The sequence below is a fragment of the Pogoniulus pusillus genome, chromosome 9, assembly GCF_015220805.1.
Source record: "Pogoniulus pusillus isolate bPogPus1 chromosome 9, bPogPus1.pri, whole genome shotgun sequence".
NCBI classification, from domain to species: domain Eukaryota; kingdom Metazoa; phylum Chordata; class Aves; order Piciformes; family Lybiidae; genus Pogoniulus; species Pogoniulus pusillus.
This window is the reverse complement of record NC_087272.1, coordinates 23143386-23163128: the sequence shown is the minus strand read 5'-3', so window position 1 is coordinate 23163128 and position 19743 is coordinate 23143386. Positions and strand designations below refer to the sequence as shown.

General features: G+C 35.8%; 1 protein-coding gene across 2 annotated transcripts in view; it reads left to right on the top strand.

The window, feature by feature from the left end:
• Positions 1 to 19743, top strand: part of GPM6A (glycoprotein M6A) — a 108728-nt gene that overhangs the window by 28937 nt on the left and 60048 nt on the right. Inside the window, exon 1 of one of the 2 annotated variants that reach the window (XM_064148879.1) lies at positions 14563 to 14630. The exons of the other annotated variant lie outside the window; for it this stretch is intronic. Coding sequence (XP_064004949.1) covers positions 14567 to 14630 — 64 coding nt within the window. The 5' untranslated portion in view covers positions 14563 to 14566. Of the gene's footprint in view, positions 1 to 14562; positions 14631 to 19743 lie in introns of those variants that run through there. 2 annotated transcript variants of the gene reach the window in all.

Genomic DNA, 19743 nt, shown 5'->3' with positions numbered 1-19743 from the left:
AGGAAGGAAAATGAAAAAAGCAAAAGGATCTGTAAGGAGACCATGATGATGAAGCCTAGTATTTACATGCATATTTTAAATATGCTGTCACTAAATTATTGATATAAGAATTTGAATGTTTCTGTATTGCACAGGGCTATTACCGTTACTTTTCTGATATGTGTAATTTTTGCCCTTTCCTAGATAGACAAACTGCATCTTACAAAAAATTTGTGTATGCTGCAAAAGAATACACCACCAATGTAATTTTGGACTTGTACCTTAGTGTTGCAGGTCTAGATTTCCAAATGAAAAGAATCTTCAGTACTAACAATGTATGACGAATACATCACTATATATAACTAGCAATATAATGAATGTGAAATCCTCTAGAAGTACAGCAGGTACTCTCAGGGGTCCAGCTTCTGCAGTTACTGGCATTTTACATTCTTCAAAGTCTTTCAATTTAACACACACAAACTTTTTTTTTAGTCTTTTCTGTAACATTAGGATATGTGGGGCAGTGTATTCAAGATCTTAATGAGTACACTTTGTGAATATTATTAAAGTGCTTAACTAACAATCTATTAGGTTCTAGATAAGCGGCTCCTTTTTTTTTCCCATAGGCTTATCTAAACCTTAAATATGGTTGTCAATGAAATCTGAGAGCTGAAGACAAAGCACATAGCTGACACTTTCCCATGCAAATATTATTCATTTAAAATTTTTATATATGTTTTCCCTTAAGATATTTGAAAGAAAAATAAAAGTAGTAGTTCATGTAAGATATGTTAGGGTGAATGTGCTGGTGGGGAAAAGGAAGCTTTTATAATGAGTGAGACATGAAAAATGAAACAGTGAAAACCTTTGTTCTGATATCTTCTGTGTTTGAAATGGATTTATTTATATCTCATTAGCAAATGGAGGATTTATAAAAAAGGCTTGAATAATGCTATGAAATGTGATACAGTAACAATTTTCCATAAACTTTAAATTATTCTTTTCTGTTCTGTCATTGCCTAGCTAGTCTTTATGTAAGCATATTCTAAATCACTTTGTGAGACTTTTACAGTGACTGGTCTTAAAGTAGGATGAGGAAAATAGAAGAAAATTACTTTGTTAACAACATAGTAACTTATACTGAACTTACAGAAGAAAGAAATCAACATCTTAAATGCCTTTTTTGGGATATTATTACAACCATGCTTGCTTTTTGATGGAGTAGATGTTTATCTATTTCATTCTAGTATAGGCCTTATCAACTGGATTCATACCACTGCTTATGAATTTCTTGACTGACTGGAGTACTTCAGCTATGATGATCCAGATTATCATTTGACCCAATAATTTTTAAAACATGCCCTCATTTTACTGACAGTGCCCATTTAATTAACTTTAAGTTAATTAAACTGAGGATACTTAGTTGCCAGTAAAAAAAAAAAAAACAAACATGATTAAGATGGCATAAACTCATTTTTCCCAACTGTAAGAAGACTTACGTAATGTGTTGAAGGCAAATGTCTTGGCCTAACTCAGCAGAAACAATATAAAACAGGAACAGCAATCAGTTTTCAGTCTGCCTAACATTTAATTGTCTAACATGAATCATAAGTACATATACACTTGAATGGAGTTGTGTGTCTTGTGTGGCTGCTGGGCTGTCTGGCTATACATTTAGAATTTCTAAATAAGCTGTGTAAAAATAGTGTCTCATATAAAGTTGCATAATTAACAGTGGTTGTAATTTTCTGATTTTACTACTTGACTTCTGTTACATCTCTCTTTTATGCAATCCTTCATTAGCCTACGCTTCTTTCTTGGGCCTGACATTATCTGAATTTGCTTGGGTGAGTTTGCTACAAGAAGCAGTTGGCTACTATGGTCTTATTGTAAATAAAGACTGGGTATCCTCTGTTATATGCAGCTTTGCAATGGTCACAAAATTTTAAACTGTTTTGGCTTTACATCATTAAATCATCTTTCTAGGGTTTCTAATACAGCTTCAATATATAAAATGACATTGTAGAAATTTTATGGTAATAAAAAATCCCTCAAAATCACTCATTGCCTCTTCATAAAACAGTGTGGATATAAACATACATCTATGTATCTTCTTGATTTGCTTTGTTTCTAGTTTGTGTGTATGATGCTGTTACCAGAAGATTCTCTGTGTAAATAGAGATCAATAAAGTCTACTAAAAAGTTGGCCTTTTAAGCAAAAAAACCCCACAGTATCAGCTAACACAAGTGACTGAGTTTATATTACTATATACCTCATATTTATATGTTACTACACCAAAATTTACAAGAATATGAGATACTTACTAGATCACTCAGAGTAATGTTTGACTAGTTGTATGCACTCAGATTATGCTAATATAAGGCTACTTTTCTGTAACTGGTGAGCAATTTTAAGCCCTTTACAGGTAGATTTGTATTGTAACTTTAGTATTGCAGTGCTGTTTTGGTAAGAGTGGTCAGGCATCAGAATGCCCAGGGAGGTGGTTGAGTGACTGACCCTGGGTGTGTTTAAAGGTCATTTGGATTTGATGCCTGGGGTTATCCTTATACAGTAGGGTTATTGATCTGACTTGGTGATCCTGAGGGTCTTTTCCAACCTGAATGTTTCTGTGATTCTGTTTTGCTTACTGTTGTATTTTCTGTACTGCTCAGAACTGTGAAACCACGGAATTTTCTCAGTTATTTATCACAGTGACTAGTGATTTTTTTACTCATTTGAAATTAGTTTCTGAGTTTTGCTTTCTTGCTCTTGGTTATTGAATGCTTTTGTACTTAGTTCAGAGTGCTCATTTACATGTGTTAACTGATAGGAGAAGCTAATGCAGAAACACATACTACTCTTCACTTTGTGTAGAGCCCATCCTTGCACTTTCCTAATTGAATTAATCTCTGCTGCATCAGGGAATCAAAGTCTCAAACCTGTTCCTTAACTCAGTCTATTAGTATGGTAAGAAAGATGCTGTGAGAAAACCTTGCTTTCTGTCTTTCTATTGACTTAAAAAAGCTATTAGGCAAATAACCTTAATCTTTGCCACATTATGAAGCTGTGGTCAGACTTAAATCACTCTGAAGCAGGCTAACAGAGGTTGCGGTAACTGATTTGTTTGAAGAGTTTAGATAAAAGCATGTGCCTTAATGAAATCTTTTGCATTTTCTTTTTCTTATTTTTTTTTCCAAAAATAACACAACAAGAATGTAGCAAACAAGCATTGTCTTTTCTTTTTATTCCTGCATATGCAAGGGCAAAGCTAAGTCCATTAACTTTTAATTTGGCCAGTTCAGCTTTCTACTGTTTTTCTACTCAGTAGCTCAAACTGATGGTCCTTCTGAAATTCTGACATGGAGTTCTTTCCCAGATTATTCTTTGTAAATATCAATTTTTTAAAAACATCATTTAATTTTATTTTTAATATTTGTCATTCAGCTCTTTCATCCTCATGTGTGATCCAATATATTTAATTTTCTGTAAATATGCTTGCAGTACTAGATGTATTGACATCTAAACTGACATTATTGCGTGGTGGTTGATAGATGGATGTCACACTGACTCCCAGGATTGAATTTTTTTTTCTAACAAGTTCAGATTGTCTTTCTGAATAGCTGATGCCTTGTCATTACCAGTACAGTGGTAACATTGCTTATTTGTACTTACAGAGAAAGAATCAACATTTTTTTTTTCAAGCTACTTTTTCTATTGATAAAGTCTTCTCCATTAAGAGTATTCTGTAACCTACTTTTGTGTCATGCTTGCACAACTGTTTCAACTGCTAGTGATTCCTTCTAGGTTAAAAATTACTGTGGATATCAATTCATTCATCAATTCATTCCCAGTAAAAAACTGTCTAGTTAAACTTTACTGGTTTCTTAAACCAGATATAGTGGCCACTCAATAGGATAAAGGGGCAGATAAAAAAAGCAGAGCATATTCCTTTGTTCTGTAATATAAATATGTATTTGCAGAGGATTTAGCCTCACTTTCATTGTGTGTTGTTGTCACTGAGGTAGCTCTGTACTGAAATGTCTCAAAATTTCCTCTTATTTAGGACATACAAAATATTGTTAGCATAAGTAAATCATGGAACTATACAGTCATGGCATAGAATGCAGGACACATTGCATTTCATCACAGTTCAGTTTCTGGGGAAATTTGACTGTTTCATTTGCGTGTTTAATCCTATAAATACAACAATTGGGTTTGTTTACCTTGGTAATAAAGTTTTTCAGAATCAAATTGGCCAACAAAAGGAAGTGTCTTGGGGTTTGCCAGGAAGAGAGAAAAAAACCCCAATTTAATAGATTAACAATTAGGGCATCCATACCTTATGAGAACATGCTTCAATTTCTAAGTGAAGTTAAGCCCAGAAAGTTTTGGAATTCTAGATTTCGTGCTTCTTTGTGAACGACATCAGTATCATCATCTGAATTCAACATTAATTCACAAATACTTTTACCTCTGAAGAAAACAGTTTCAACTGCATCAGTAAATACGTAAGAATGTTTGTCCAGTGTTTTTTGAGGTGCATATCAGCTGTAATGGCATGATGTGGTTAGTGATTTTTTTCTCTATTTTCTCATGACAGCTAGGGAACCCCTCTGAAGCCAGACAGTGAATGCAATTATCTGAGACTCCTACACACCCTTCTGGGCATCCCTCCTACCTGCACAGCTTCATTCTGCCATAGTTTTAAATGTGAAAGCTAAAATAATCACTCTAGGAAAGTAAGATTTGAAAACTCTCAGCCTTGTTTTCATTTGATGATTTGTGCATATTGAAGAAAAAGAATATAGATCTGAGCCTTGAAGTGTCAGCAAGCTGTCTAACCAGGCACAGAGTCATTTGTCAGACCACAGAGGCCTTGTTTGTACCATGCTCTGGTGTGTGTATGCAGTCAAGCATTACAATCACAGAAGATAAATGTTTGTCCTACAAATCAGTTGAAGGAAATAGTCTGATAAAGGCAAATAATTCACATATGTTGGATGTCAGTCAGAAGAGATTCATAGGTACAAAATAACATTTATGTGAACAGGTGCCTAACAGTTTTCTTTCACGATTAACTTCTGACTATCCACTGTCTTCCTCCTAGCAATCTTCTAGCTAACACAGTGGTGTGAGACATTTGATTATGAGACTATCAGCATGTCCTTTTGATCAATCTATTGATCAAGTTCTGATGCTTTGTGGATACTGGCTGGATTCATTATCAAAGCTTGTGTTAACATGAGTTGTGGTTTTGTATATATGTAATAGTTATTTACAGTAGACAGTGACGTACTAATCAGTTTCAAAATGCTTTGTACTGGATTCGTAGATATACAGCTTTGCCCTTGTTAAAAACTTTATAAGTGATACAAGGCTGCTCAATGGGTGTGTGCTGAATTTGCTGAAATGCCTGGCATAATAAATTATTGCATATATTTATCTGGATTGACTTTCCAGGGTTTATTAGTAAAGTAGACTACTTCTTATACAAAAGTAGTTTCACACAAGGAAGGTTTTGAAGGCCTTCTGTATGCACAAAGTACTTGTGATATAATCCACTTAAATCCTGTCTATTTAATTTGAATGGTAAATTCAAGTACTGGTCTGGTCTTCTGCATTAGCATGTCTGGTATTCTATCTATATTAGCATGTGGTAAATCTACTGCTTTGCATGTATTTCAGTTTTGTATGGGCAGCAGCTCATCCAATACAAAACCAATTTGCATTTATGGCTTATTCTGTAAGAGCTACTTGTTCACATTTTGTGTGAAGAATTCTTTCAGTGATACTACAAAGACCCATAAATATTGTTTCAGCAAAACCTACCATTTTCTGCTATAAAAACTGAAAAAAAAAATCACATTTTTTGTTCAGCTCATATGGTTCTTACATCAGCAAAGTACATTTGTGTTTTGATTGCATGATGTGACTATGATAACTGACCAGAATGAAGTGTTTGATAAGGTCTCCATCTCTGACACTAATCATCTGCATGTTGAAAATATTGGTCTAAATATACTGTGAGAGGGATAAAAGTTGACAATTAATTTCCAAAATGAGAGCTGTACAACCAGCTGTTCCATGCCATAGTAGGAAACACCAAACTGAAACTGAATAGTAGTACTACACTTCTAGTATTACTCCTCTGCTGTCCATTTCAGAGGTTTACAAGACGAAAAACAATAAGAATAGTTAACTTATTTGAGCTTCACCCTTCAAGGAAAGTCTGTAGTATAAATGAGAGAATAATTTATTCAAAGATAGCCTACCCTTGTAATGTTTCCAGCATAGATAACTGAGTACGTTCCACACAAACTACATGAAAGCATTGCAGAAATATTTTTTACATTCAACTTGTATTTTTTAATCAATCCAAATTTTAGCATCCTGAACTGTGTTAATTAGTCCAAGTAACAACTATCTATTTTTTCAGCCCCATCTGCACTCCCCTCCTTTGTGTTTCTAACTACTTGAGTCAATGTTTGTATGCCAAGTGTTGTGATGTGTACCTAGTTTGTATGAGTTCCATGAAAAAGACTCATGACATGATTTTCTCTCTTCTTTTGCATGTTAACTTACACTGTATGGTGCAGGTAATTTCTTTTTTCATTATGTTACTTAAGACAAATAAATAGTTGTCCACAAAAGGTAAAAGACCTTTAAAGAGTAAAAGGAGTATGTTAATGCCTTTGACAAAAAAAATACATGAATGAACCAAGGTACATACAAGGATTCCCAGGTTTATCTTTCTGTTACAAGACTCACATATAACATGTTTTATCTTTAGTCACAAAACACAGACTTTAATGCACTTTTTGTTGATTTCAAGGTTAGCTTTATATAATTCTAAGTTGGAGATTTTTTTAAAGTGAATCTATTCAGTGCTTTTGTGAAGCTTAAATGTCAGGTCTTGAATGAGAAATGTTATTTGGTTTTATAGCTGATAAGTATGTAAGATGTTCCTAAAATACACAGTAGTTGATGATATGGTATCTTACTACTTGGCATTCATATACAGATACTATGTGCTTTGCCTATCTCACTACTTCATATAGGTAGTTCATTACCATCAGTGCAAATTTGTGATGAAAACTACAACCTTGGCAAATAAACACAACTTTAGATAATGCTTTAGAACCATCTGATAGTTATTAGTACATACTTTGTGATTTATTTTCAGACTGGCATCTTTATTCATGCTTTATGTATAAGGAGATTTAAAACTTTTTACTATTGTGTTGGGACTTTGTTTGATTTTTATTTGTGTGTGTGTGTATGTAATTGCCTTTTTTGTCTTTGTTGTTTCTTTTTAATCTGAAATCATTATTTATTTGCCTTTAAATTGTAAATGTGTTATGGTGTTGTGCTAGTTTGAAGCAGGCTAGAATGTTTTGGTGAGAAGAACTAGATTACAGGCTGTAAAAGGAAAATAATGGTGATGTCTACTTCCCTCATAGGCTTGCTGAGATGTATAGGAACAAGAAATAAAAACATAGATAACCACTCTCACTTGGGCTGTGGCTGGGGAACTGGCTGAGCTGCTGCTTACTCTCTAACCTCACCCTCCATTTTGGACTACCACTTTGCTTCCTAACCCTCTGGCCAAACCTCTATTCATCCTTGGGACTGGGGTAAAATTGAGAGGGGGAAGGGGTGGTTGAGAGCCCCTCTTGGAGACTCAGGTTTCTGGGAGGGGAGTTGTGTTTTTGTATTACCTTTTTACCTTTAATTTTTCTGTCTATAACTGTATATACTGTAAATATCTGCTTGTATATTGTGCTAGATGTAAATACAAGCTTCATTCGTATTTCCAGAGCCGGCTGAGTCTAGTCTGGGTGATTTCTAAAGTGTGGGGAGGTGGGGAACATCCAAACCATCACAGGTGTTTTCCATACTTATTTTTCCTTTGGTCAGATATTTTCTACCTTGTGCTCATAATAGGAAAAAAAAAACCCTTTTAAACAGTTTTGACAGTGCTAGTTAGCTTATATTTAAAAAAAAAAATCTTAAATTTTCTTTTTAGTTTGACTATTATTTTAATTATTTTAAATGGAGTATTTGGTTTTCCTTCCCTCCCAGAAGTAATTACTGGCCAATGAGCATAAGTTTTAAAAAACTTTCTAAGCTTTTAAAGCACTAAGTTAAAATGTCATTAAAAGCATCAGGCAAATCTTCTTGACAAACTGACTTTTGGTGCACAACATTTCTGTAATGGCAGTGTTACGGATTATGCAAAATCAATAATCAATATTAATTTTTATATCCAAGCAAAGATTGCAAATAACTATGAAAACTGTTTATTAACATTAAATCTCACCAGAAAACTTAATTATAAAGTTTGAAACACAATGATGTGGATACTTATACACACAGGGAACAAGCAAAACTCGAACATTTTAATAAATGACTAGCAAATGCAAACATTGTACTGGAAGAGAAGGCTTTTGCGGTTAATTATACCACTTATCCACTAGATGGACTCAGGAAGCACTTTTCTGCTTGTGGCAAAAGGCAACTGGTGAATTACAAGAGGGTTTAAGTGTTTACTCACAAAAATTACATCCCCACTTGTGGGGCTAGCTACAGCTTCAAACAGAACTCAAACACTTGCAGAGTTCTGTCAATGTCTTGTGAGCCTCTAAGGGTTCTAATTCTTCACAGGCTTCATAGGATGCTGGGGAAAGAAGGCAGACGATCTCTGACCTTATCCTGGCTCCCTGGCTCTGCTGGATGATCTGTGTACCTCCAGGACTTCCTGTCTTGGCAGGAGACTTTCAGATGTAGGCAGGATGTCTTATGATGTGCAGTCTTAGCACAATGTCATGCTGGCTATGCAGGCTGATTGCATGGAGGAGTTAAAACCTATTCCTGGTAAACTTGAAGCAGGCAGTTTCCAGGCAATTCAGCAGAGCTAACTTACAACTTAGTGTAATGCTGCAGGAGGCAACAGCAGAATCACTGCCAGAGGCAGAGAGCAATGGCAGCAGCAGACAGCAGCAGACAGCAGCAGGCACTAATACAACAGCATTGTGTTGTATTAGTAACATTGTGTTGCCTGCTCATCTCTTTTTTATCAATACAGCCTGAGACTAATAGGCCTTTGGATACAGAATAGCCAATCAGAATGGCAGTTAGCCAAGCTTGACCATATTAAGTGAGACCACAGGCTTGCTTTACCCAAATTTGGGAAAAACATAGGCCTTGCACAAGGCAGACACAAGCCAAGCACGTATATATGTTGTTTACCCCAGGATGCAAACAGGAGCAAAACAAGTCTGGGCAAGCCAGAGTCCTTAGACTCAGTAGCTTCAGGTTCATTGTCCTCTTTCCTGCACTTGTTTCTCCCCAAAACAGAGAGAGGGAGAGCAGAAAAACATGTCTGGGCAAGCCAGGACATGTATCAGCCTATTTTGGCCTATTCAAGGCTACCATGACAAGCAGTTCTTTTGACAATGCTGTAAATGGAGACCATGTGATACACATGCTCTCTGATAAAAATGGTACAGTGTGGAGAAATTTTCACTTCTTCCCTCATTGTCTTATTTTTTTTATGCTGATTTGTAATTCTCTGTTTTGATTTTCCTGTCCTCACAAGTTGAGAAATCACATAATTGAATTTCACCTTGCCTATTTTACGCTTTTGTTACTGCTACAGTTTCTTGTTTTATACAGGCTTCTCTCTCTGGAAAACCATCATTATTTAAGTTAAGAAAGTGGTCATTACTAGGTGCTATGCCAGGAGCCTAAGGTCTGAGAATTGCCTAATGGAGGTTGCATTTTCAACTTGTTCAGAAGGTTCTTTCTGAACTAAAATGTGATCATTATTGGAAAAAAAAAAGAATCTTTGCCAGCACTTAGCAGATGAATAGTGTCTAAGATGTGATAATTTTATACCTTATTTTGAATGTGTGTTTCAGACTAACATGGGTCAGGTAAGCATGCTTGCTGTATTAGTCTTCCAACCAAAGTAGTATTGGATGTTTAATTTTTGAATACAGAAATGAGATAGTTCACTGAAAACTGGTGGGCTTTTTTTGCTAGTTCATTTTTATTTTTTTCTTTTTTTACATTTTAAAAATTTATTCTCTCCTCCCATTTTCTTCCCTCTCTTCCCCCACTTCCTGCTGCTAAATTCAGTACCAAAAAACCAATCATATTCTTCCTCAGAAGCATTTTTAAAAGTCATTTAATACATTTATTTGGTTGCAGTTTGCTGAAATACTGCCATCTCTTTGGATTAATGGTTTTCAAATACTTTGATTTAATTTGTGATAAGTGCAAATTACAGCCACTGGCTCAAAAGATAAGAGTCTAAACCCACTACTTAGGATTTCAATAGTTAAAAAACCAGTACAATTTCAACATCTTTTTTATACTGTTTCTTATATTGTACTTAACCAGAGAATGCTGCTCTGCTTTATCAGCAGATGGGGAGCAATGGTACTTGTAACACATACTCCATCCATGGATGTGTTGATACTTCTGCCTTTTACTCCTATATTTAGCAGCCTTCTAAATTATGTAGGTGGGATTACTCATCCAATTAATGGTTTTAAATTAATGCAATTTATTTTTTACTCATTCATTAAGTGTCTTACAGTTTATTAATCTGAACTCGGCTGCATCAAGAGAAGTGTGTCCAGCAGGTAGAGTGAGGTGATTCTCCCCCTCTACTCCACTTTGGTGAGACACCACCTGGAGTATTGCATCCAGTTCTGGGGCCTCTATTACAGGAAAGATGCAGACATGCTGGAGCATGTCTAGGACACATCCTTTGGCCACGAGGATGATCAGAGGGCTGGAACACCTCTCCTATGGAGACAGACTGAGAGATCTGGGGGTGTTCAGTCTGGAGAAGAGACTATGAGGGGAGGTAATTGTGGCCTTCCAGTATCTGAAGAGGGCCTGCAAGAAAGCTGGCAAGGAACTTTTTAGGGTGTTGGGTAGTGATTAGATTAGGGGGAAAGGAGCAAAACTAGAAGTGGGTAGATTCAGATTGGATGTTAGGAAAAAGTTCTTCACTGTGAGCGTGATGAGACACTGGAACAGGTTGCCCAGGAATGTGGTAGCAGCCCAGTCCCTGAAAGTTTTTAAGGCCAGGCTCAGGGGAACTCTGAGCGACCTCATTTAGTGTGAGATGTCCCTGTCCATGACAGAGGGTTTGGAACTGGATGATCTTTGAGGTCCCTTTGAGCCCTGACAGTTCTGTGTTCTGAGATTAAAGACAAATTCTTATGAACTGCTTTTGCAAAGGCATTTTGGCTGGGAAGAGCAGAAGGAGAAGAAAGAAAGAGTATGATGGATCTAAAGAGATTTTTTTTTTTTAAATAAGCTTTGTATATGGCATGCAAAAGAAAGAGTAAGTTTTTTTCTCCTTATTTCTAATATTTCTGTGTGTTTGAGGTACCAAACAGTAAGTTGTATAGCCCATGCCATAAGATCTTTGGCCTGAACTAAGGCAGAACATTCATAAAAATCATCTTGAATAAATACATTATTGACCTGCTTTGTTTTTTTTATCTCCTTTATAGTAGGTGCTTATCCTGTACTGGGTAACAGGAGAATATGAAGTTGAGATTTGTAGTAAAACCATGAGTGCAACAGAGCTCCTTATTGTGTAGATTTATCCTGCCACAGAGCCATTAAATGTTATCCAAGCTTTGTCTCTTCAAAAATGATTTTTCTTCAATTACGGAATAATAGAATCATTTTGATTGGAAGAGATCTTTAAGATCAAGTTCAACCATTAACCCAACACTGCTAGGTCACCACTAAACTATGTTGGCAACTCCACCACTTCCCTGAGCAGCTGGTTCAAGTGCTTTAGAACCTCCTATGTGAAGAAATTTTTGTGAATGTCCAACCTAAGTGTCTCTGGTGCAACCTGAGGCCATTTCCTCTCTCCCTATTGCTTGTTATTGGGGAGAACAGACTACAAACAGTCATGGATCGTGGTCTTTGGTGGATCTACCTGATCTGTGCTGGCTCTCTTGGGAACCAAGACAACACATTGCCCTTTTTTAGAGGTCATATTTTTGAAAGGTTCCTGGAAGCTTTTAGATCTGTAGCTTTTTACTTTGTTATGGAGTAAATGGCTCATATATTCATTGGATCTTCCCTATAACCTGACACTTCAAGTACAATTGTCAGTTATGGGCACATTCTTCTTTCAAAAACTGATTTGTTTTGTGTTTCTGTAATAATAGACTAAAGATATGAAATCTCAGTTGCTTTCATCAGGATGCTATCTATTACATAGCAACATAAAATTAATGTCTGGAAAAAATGCTTGTTTTAAATTTGGGAATATTTTGTTAAGTAATTCCATTTCCTATCACAACAATGATCTTTTCTCTGTGAACTGTTAAAGATTGTCTAAGATGTCTTTTAAAAGTCGAATAATTAATTTTCAAAATACAAACTAAGGTCTTCCTTCGTAAGACTTCTTTTCCCTACATTAACTTCACAGCAACTTAGAAGCAGTTTTTTTCTGACAGATACCTATTTTTTCCATTTCTGTGCTCTTTACGTTCATAGGAGGTGCACTATATGCACAAATTGTGTCTGTTTATCAATAATCACTAAGATAATTTGTAATCTGGAAGTTTAGAATACAATCTTTTTTACACAAGCAATTGATAATGAAAGCTGCTTTTGTTGACTGCTTTCTGTTCCATGAAACACTAATACGCAAAGAAAACGCTGAGGCTGTTTGCCTTAATGAGATTCTGTATTTCTCTGGGAATTAGTTTGTGGGCCCTTGATTATTCTATAAGAAAAAAGCTCTCCAGATTTTTGTTTTGGTTCTGTGTTGTGAGTATAATTCGTTTTTCTAAAAATGAATCGTGTGGTATAAGCTTCATTTAATGACCTAAGGGAGGTGACAGTGTTTAGTCTCTCCATGGGATATAAACCATTTCTTCAAGGACATTTGCATGGTGGGATTGTCTCTGGTAAATGTTCATGATTTTAGTGTTTCAAAAGCTATTTGCCAGTCTTTTGTGTAGCTCTGCAGAACAGAGAAGGTTTTGACGACTGTACTGAAATAGTTTCAAGAACCATAAAGAGATAGGTGGCCATGCAGGGACTAATAGTACCTCCATGTGGGCACTGAGATCCCTGTTCACCCTAGGGATCCTACTTCTTGCCCATTCTGTCACAGCATTCACTGGCTTCATTCACTCTTCATTCTCTGAAAGAGTATATATGCTATGCTACTGCATCCTAGCATAGAGGTTTGACCTACTGAGTAAAGAGGGAACTTTATGTATGTCACCAACAAAGCGTGTCACAACTGAATGGGTTTGAAATCTGGTTTTGACTTGGTGTAAGCTGTGTTTCTTTGTAGCAGAAGAATCCCACAGGAAATGAAGAATTTTTCTTCCTGTGATTTTCACATATTCATATCATATACCTGTACATTTTTTACTAAAACAATTACACATATATAAATCAGTAAACATTTTAAGTAGATAGGCTAGCATGCTGTCTAATTAGTTTAGCATGGTTATTTTATGTTTAATTTTGCATTTTTACCTTCAGTTTAGCTGAAAATTGTTTATGTTGCATGGGTTTCTTAGGATGGGATTTTCTACCCCAATATGACATGCTGTTGAAAATTTATTTTTTAAATAGAGTTATATGCATAAAGGTTAAAAAGGACCAGGGTTTTGGTTTTTCTTTTTCAATAGTCTGTACACTTAAACGCATGTTTAATTCATCCCCTGAAGAACATCACAGTTCACTTTTAGGATTTCTTTCAGCTTTTACACTGAAATTAAGGGGTTGAAATTTTGGTATGTATCTTTGCACAATACATGCATATTCTTTTCAGCCTTATGACAGTTGGTGAATGTGCATTGAGAGATCATCTTCCTGTCCCCCACAGGAGATCACCTCCACACAACATATGCAGCATTTGTCTGCCAAAATTCAGAAGTCTTTTGAATCAAGCTTTCAAAAAAATTCTTCCATCTGGAGCTCCTAGTGTTTTCCAGAGATTCCAGAAATTCTACTGAAAGAAATTTCTGAATGTTTCAAAAGCTATAGTTAAGCTTAAATATTTTTTAAAGGAAAAGTTCTTTTGAGCATTGTGAAATAAGGAGCATATAATTTTAAAGATCTGTGTGTGTTTCTGTGGTTTTATATACAAAATGCTCTTTATGTGCATGTAAAAAGCGTATATTGCATAAAAAACCAAAGAGAAATAAAATGGTATGCACCCTGGGAGATTGTTGATGATGTTCTCAGCACATCATTCCTTTGATATTAAGTCTGATTGCAAGTTTGTAATATTAACTGCTGGTTACAGATGTGAGAACTTGAAAAAGAGCAGCAAAGTTGGAATGATAAAAACAAGTGGAAATTGCAAACCTTTTTTTCACAGGATCACTGAGGTTGGGAAAAACGTCCAACCTATGAATTCCTCTCACTATTCTTTGATTTACATACACAGGGTCTAACTCTAGCCGCCTAGACAGGGCAGGGAAGGAGATGCGATATTATGAATACTAAACAGTCTCCTCAGTTCTGTTTTCTTGCTGGGAAAACGTGAACCTTTTTTTCTGCTAGCTCTGCAGAAGTATGCTTTCAGTTGTGGTGGTCAGCACAATGAAAACGAGTACTGAAGAACAGGGAACAGGAAAAGGTATAGTGGAACTGCTATGGCCTTTTAAGTTGCTTGCACTTTAGATTGTTTATTTTCAGTGGTAAGAATTTGAGAATGACAGTTGTAATAATGGTCAGCATTCGCAGACCAAATGGGTGCAACTTGCTTTAATTGAAATTATGTTGTAATTTCAGAGTTACATCACATCAGACGACTTAGGTTTAGCCTGAGGCTCATTTTATAGATTACTTGTTTCCTAACAGGTTTTGACAATCTGATTTCATGAAATGGTTGTCTTGGTAACCCATTCATTTAGCTTGTATCTATGAAAAAGCAAATGAGAAAATAGTACAGTGGCTAGAATTGTTTCTTAAGCCCTTCACCATTTGCTTGGTTTTGGTTTTGTGTTGGATGACATACAACCTGGAACTCAAAGTAACATAAATATGTAACATGTAACACCGAATAATCTTGTCTACATAGCTCTCAGGCAGATAGATGTACTATCTTCACTTACTCAGTATGTAATTCACAGGGGTTTCAATTATAAGCTCTTCAAGGCAGTGACCTCATTTTCAGAGACATCAGTAAAGTGCTAAGCATCATAATGGTACTATCTGGATGGTAAAAGAAAAAAAAGTGTGTGAAATAGAAATCTAATTTGTGTAATGCTTATTTTAAAATGTATATATACGTATTAGTATTCTTCCCTTTATTTGCATGTTTTCTTAGTCTTTATCTTTGTCAAAATGCCTTTGAATTGACTGATTAGTTCATATCATGTTTTCAACATATGTAGTGTGATTGAGTAACTGTACTGCGACTGAGCATTGTTTTTCCTAAGGTACAATACTTTGGTGGGTTTAGATGCCATAGGAAAGTTGATCACAAAACCGTGCTGTTACTTACTATTTCTATTGAAAATTATCAGAAAATAAGCTGCTAATTAATTACTTGAAACTATGAGATTAAGACTTCTAATACCTGTGTTAATAGCCTTCATAGAGTCAACTTAGAAGCAATAGCTGTAACAGCATATAGCCACACAAGACTTTGAGATTTGAAAGGCATTAAAAAATTCAGTTAGTAAGGTAAAAAATGAGAAAGAAATCTGCCCAAATGGAACACAGTTGAGAAGCCTTAAAAAGCACACTGGTTAAGGCATGACTGATCACATCTCCAAGTGAACAGAATGAAAGAAACAGGAAAAAAGCCAAGTGCCTTCATAATGTAATTAAAGATGGAAGGCTGAGAAAAAAAATAGCTCCTGAAAGAAAAGGGAAGCAACCAAGTAATAATGAAAGTAATATCAGCATTAGCTACACTGAAAGAAAAAAGAAAAAAAAAAGAAAAAGCATAAAAGGAAAATTAATTCATTTTAGTGAAAAGCTAAGAGAACATATGAAAGGCTTTTGTTAAAGCATGAAGGAATAAAGAGAAAGTAGAAATAATATTAAGAAGGGTAGGTAAAATTGATGATTTTCTTTTAAAGAAGAAGGGCTAAGTGCCAAATATTAAGGTTTTAATCACTTGATTTTTTTAATTGTCTTTTCCCCTTTGAGCATTGAAACAAAAGCAAGTCTTGCTTTCCCCACCCCCACCCCCCTTCTCTCTTTTCTTCAACAACTCCCACAAGGATGATGGCTCATAAAAATTTTAAAGAAGAGGTTTTATTTTCCACAGCTTTTCCTGAGGTTTTCTTTGGGCAAGTGGCCCTAGAAGTTTATTGTTATTCATGAGTTTAAGATCATATTTTCTTAAGTGTGATACCTTACTGCAGCTTTGTGTGATGGACTTTTTTTTACAAGGATAAATATGAGAAATTGCCATGGTTTCTCCTTTAGTATGCTAGTATTCATCTTCCATTTTCAAACCACTGGAAACCACTAGAAACAGAAAAAGGGAAAGCATTACATAAAACCAGAACTTGCACAGGTAGTCTATTTATTGGTTTTATAATAGCATGCAAACCTCCAGAGGACAAAACATATACTCTCTGATTGATTGTTGAAGGACCTGACAAAGTTGCTTTGTTCGACTCACTGCAGTGGTTTGTACTTCTTATTGTTCCATTAACCTTCATTTTGTCCCTATGGCAATTGGAGTGAAGGAGATATCCCAATATTTTACTGAATACCAGAGTGTCTCAAGCCTTACATAAGTCACTTTTGCTTCTCCTGATCTCTGCTTTACCAATTTTTATCCTGTGCAGCTCTGTTGAAGACCTGTTTTGTTTCATGCTTGATCCAGTGGAGCATGTGATGGGGATATTGCTAAGGTTTCACAAGGCCTAAAAATCATAAATTCTCCATACACTTTGGTGAGGAATTTCTATTATATGTTCCCTGAAAGTGTATTTAACTTGAACCAAATTAATAAAAAATGCAGGTGTGTATATATATTTATTAGTAGCACTTAAATCAGAATGGTTAAAAATTATCATAACATCCTTAGGTAAAAAACTATAACTGAAACTACTCTCAGTATATTCATGTAGCAAAGTCTGATAAGGATCTTCCTCTTCATCTTATTTTGTTTCCTCTTGACCAAATGGTAGCAATTATTTCAGCATATTTTCCATGCCATTTAGTTTTGTATTTTGATTGTCCTGTCAGGCCACTCTTTGAAGTGTTCTCAGGGCTAGGTGTCATTTGGCACAACAATAAGTTTGAATGGCTTTTCCCAAAGTATTTCTTTTCCAAAGCCCATCCATCTTTAGCAAAAACCTTACTGCCAGTAGCTTTGTCATAGTTGGGAATTTTTAAAGTCCTTCATACTCAATTCCCTGTGCTATACACCCTCCCTGTTTTGGTATGTCCCCACAAAGCACCAGCAGCCTTTAGATTCCTGTGGGCATACAAGTTACGTATGAATGCTGTGCATTGCTGGCTGGGTGCCCAAAGCCATTAGTCAGTGGTCTTGCTGAATAGGAGAAATTCCTGGTGCCTGGGCACATGGCTCTGCATTGCATTATGTGGTTGGTAAGACCTTGAAATTGCATATTGTAGGATAGCATGAATGCATAAATGTTATTAGTATATCAGTATAACAACATTTAAATTTGGGACACGAAATGCAAGATGACATGGGTTAAACATTAATTTTGAAATATCATTAGTACTCAGTAAGACATCCTGCTCAAGAAAAGGCTGGATGAGGCATTTAGTGCCAAGGTCTAGATGACTGGATCGGTCTGGGTGATAGGTTGGACTGGATGATCTTGGGGGTCTCTTCCAGCCTGGTTGATTCTATGATTCTATACCTCATCCATAGATAATCTCCTTCCTTCCTTTTAATGGACCAGGTTTTCCAATGGCATAGTGCAACCTTGTCTACCCAATTGACTGGTAATGCAAAATAGATCTCTAGATTTGGTACCTTCATCTCTCCTGTCTTAGGTTCCGAAAGTATTTTTGGCACAGTTCTTTGTAAACATGCAGATCTGTAGGTATTGCTGCTTAGTTAATAAAAATGATTGCAACAATTACATTACTTTCACAAGGCAAATTATTGCCCCCCCGGTATTTAAAGAGGCGTTATTTTTATGTGCATAATAGTTTGCTAGGGGTACTGCTAAAATGTCTCAGCAGAAGAATTTTAGCTAGTAAAAATAAAAATGTCATAAACTCATGCTGTTACTTTCTAGGTTGCCAGTAGTCAGAGAAATCTTCTCCCCCTTTCCCCTCCCCCCCAGATATTTATAATTGATGCTCAGGAAAAGATTTATTTTTCTGTTTGTTTGTGTTGTTTGTTTGTTTTAGAAGTATTAAAAGACATCTCTAGAATGGATCTTGGTACCTTACTATTTTTACTTACCATATAGCTCTACAAAGATCATGAGATATTGTATGAGTATTTGTGGTTTTAAACTTCTGTTGTAAATTCACTTAGTAATTTATAGGAAACTATTAATCTCTGAGAGATATTTAGTTGCTGAATGGGGGAGTCAAAGATGCCTACGTATTCCTGATGCTCCAGTAATGTTTTGCCTGGTTACATGATGCTGGCCTTAAAGATCAGCTGAATTTCCACCTGACCGCAGTTGTGTGTCACAGATTCGTTTGGTAGGAACAAAACCAGGTTTAAGGTGACTGTATGTGGATGATGTAGATTTTGTCATGTGTATACTTCATAGCTTAAATCTCAGATATAATGAAATGCTACTGCTGACTGCTAATGTTTTCAGGTGGTCTTCTGTAAAAAAAAAAAAAAAGTTATAACTTTCATTCTGCCTTGCATAAAGCATATATAAATGTATTCCAAGTTTATTCCAACCACATGATGCATCACTGTTGGCTCACTTAATTACAAGGCTGTCATCTGTCAAGAATGTGGAGTTGCAACACAGTGTGATTTCTTCTGGATGCAGCATTCTCCTTTAGCTGGCATACAGTTTTCATGCAGGGAGACCATCAGGGAAGGCTCAAGAATAAAACAGTTGCCTTTCTGTAATGTCTGCCTTTGAAAATACATGTAGAATTTTCTCTCTGGTAATTTCATTGAAATTTCTCTCTAAAAAGGTCCAGTTTTATTCAATTGAGTTCATTCTCTACCATGCAGATATATTTGTGAAATCTATGCCATCAGCCTCACGGAAATGACTTTGACGGAGGAATGCCCTGGATCTTTCCCAAAAGGTCTGGCATATCAACCAACAGATTTGTAGAGAGTCTGAGCTTACTCATTCTGAGATGGATAGCAAGTGCCAGCCCCAGGGGTACACAGAGAACACAACTGGTTTCTTGAAAAGATCTGGCAGATATGATTCCCTACATCACCTTATTAATTGGGATAAACCTCAGTATGAGTTCCAGATTTGAAACCTTTGCCTCCAAAATTTAGCCTCTCTGTTGCCTGAGGCTAAAGCAGTCCCAATGAACAGAGGAACTAGTTTGTGCAAATTGGTAGAGGTTCATAGCACGTAAGAGTTTATAAAAGGCTTTGGGTTTTGTATATGCAGGCAAATCTAACTAATGTTAGTGTTGGTCTGGGATTTAAGGTCAGACTTTATAAACTGGATTTTTACCACACCTCTATCTATATGTTTGGATTATCACAATCTTTTATAGTCTTTAGTGGGATGTTTGCCCCATCTATATCCAGATGTAAAAGATAATTTAATCTCTAAAAGCTATGCAATTCTAGTATATCA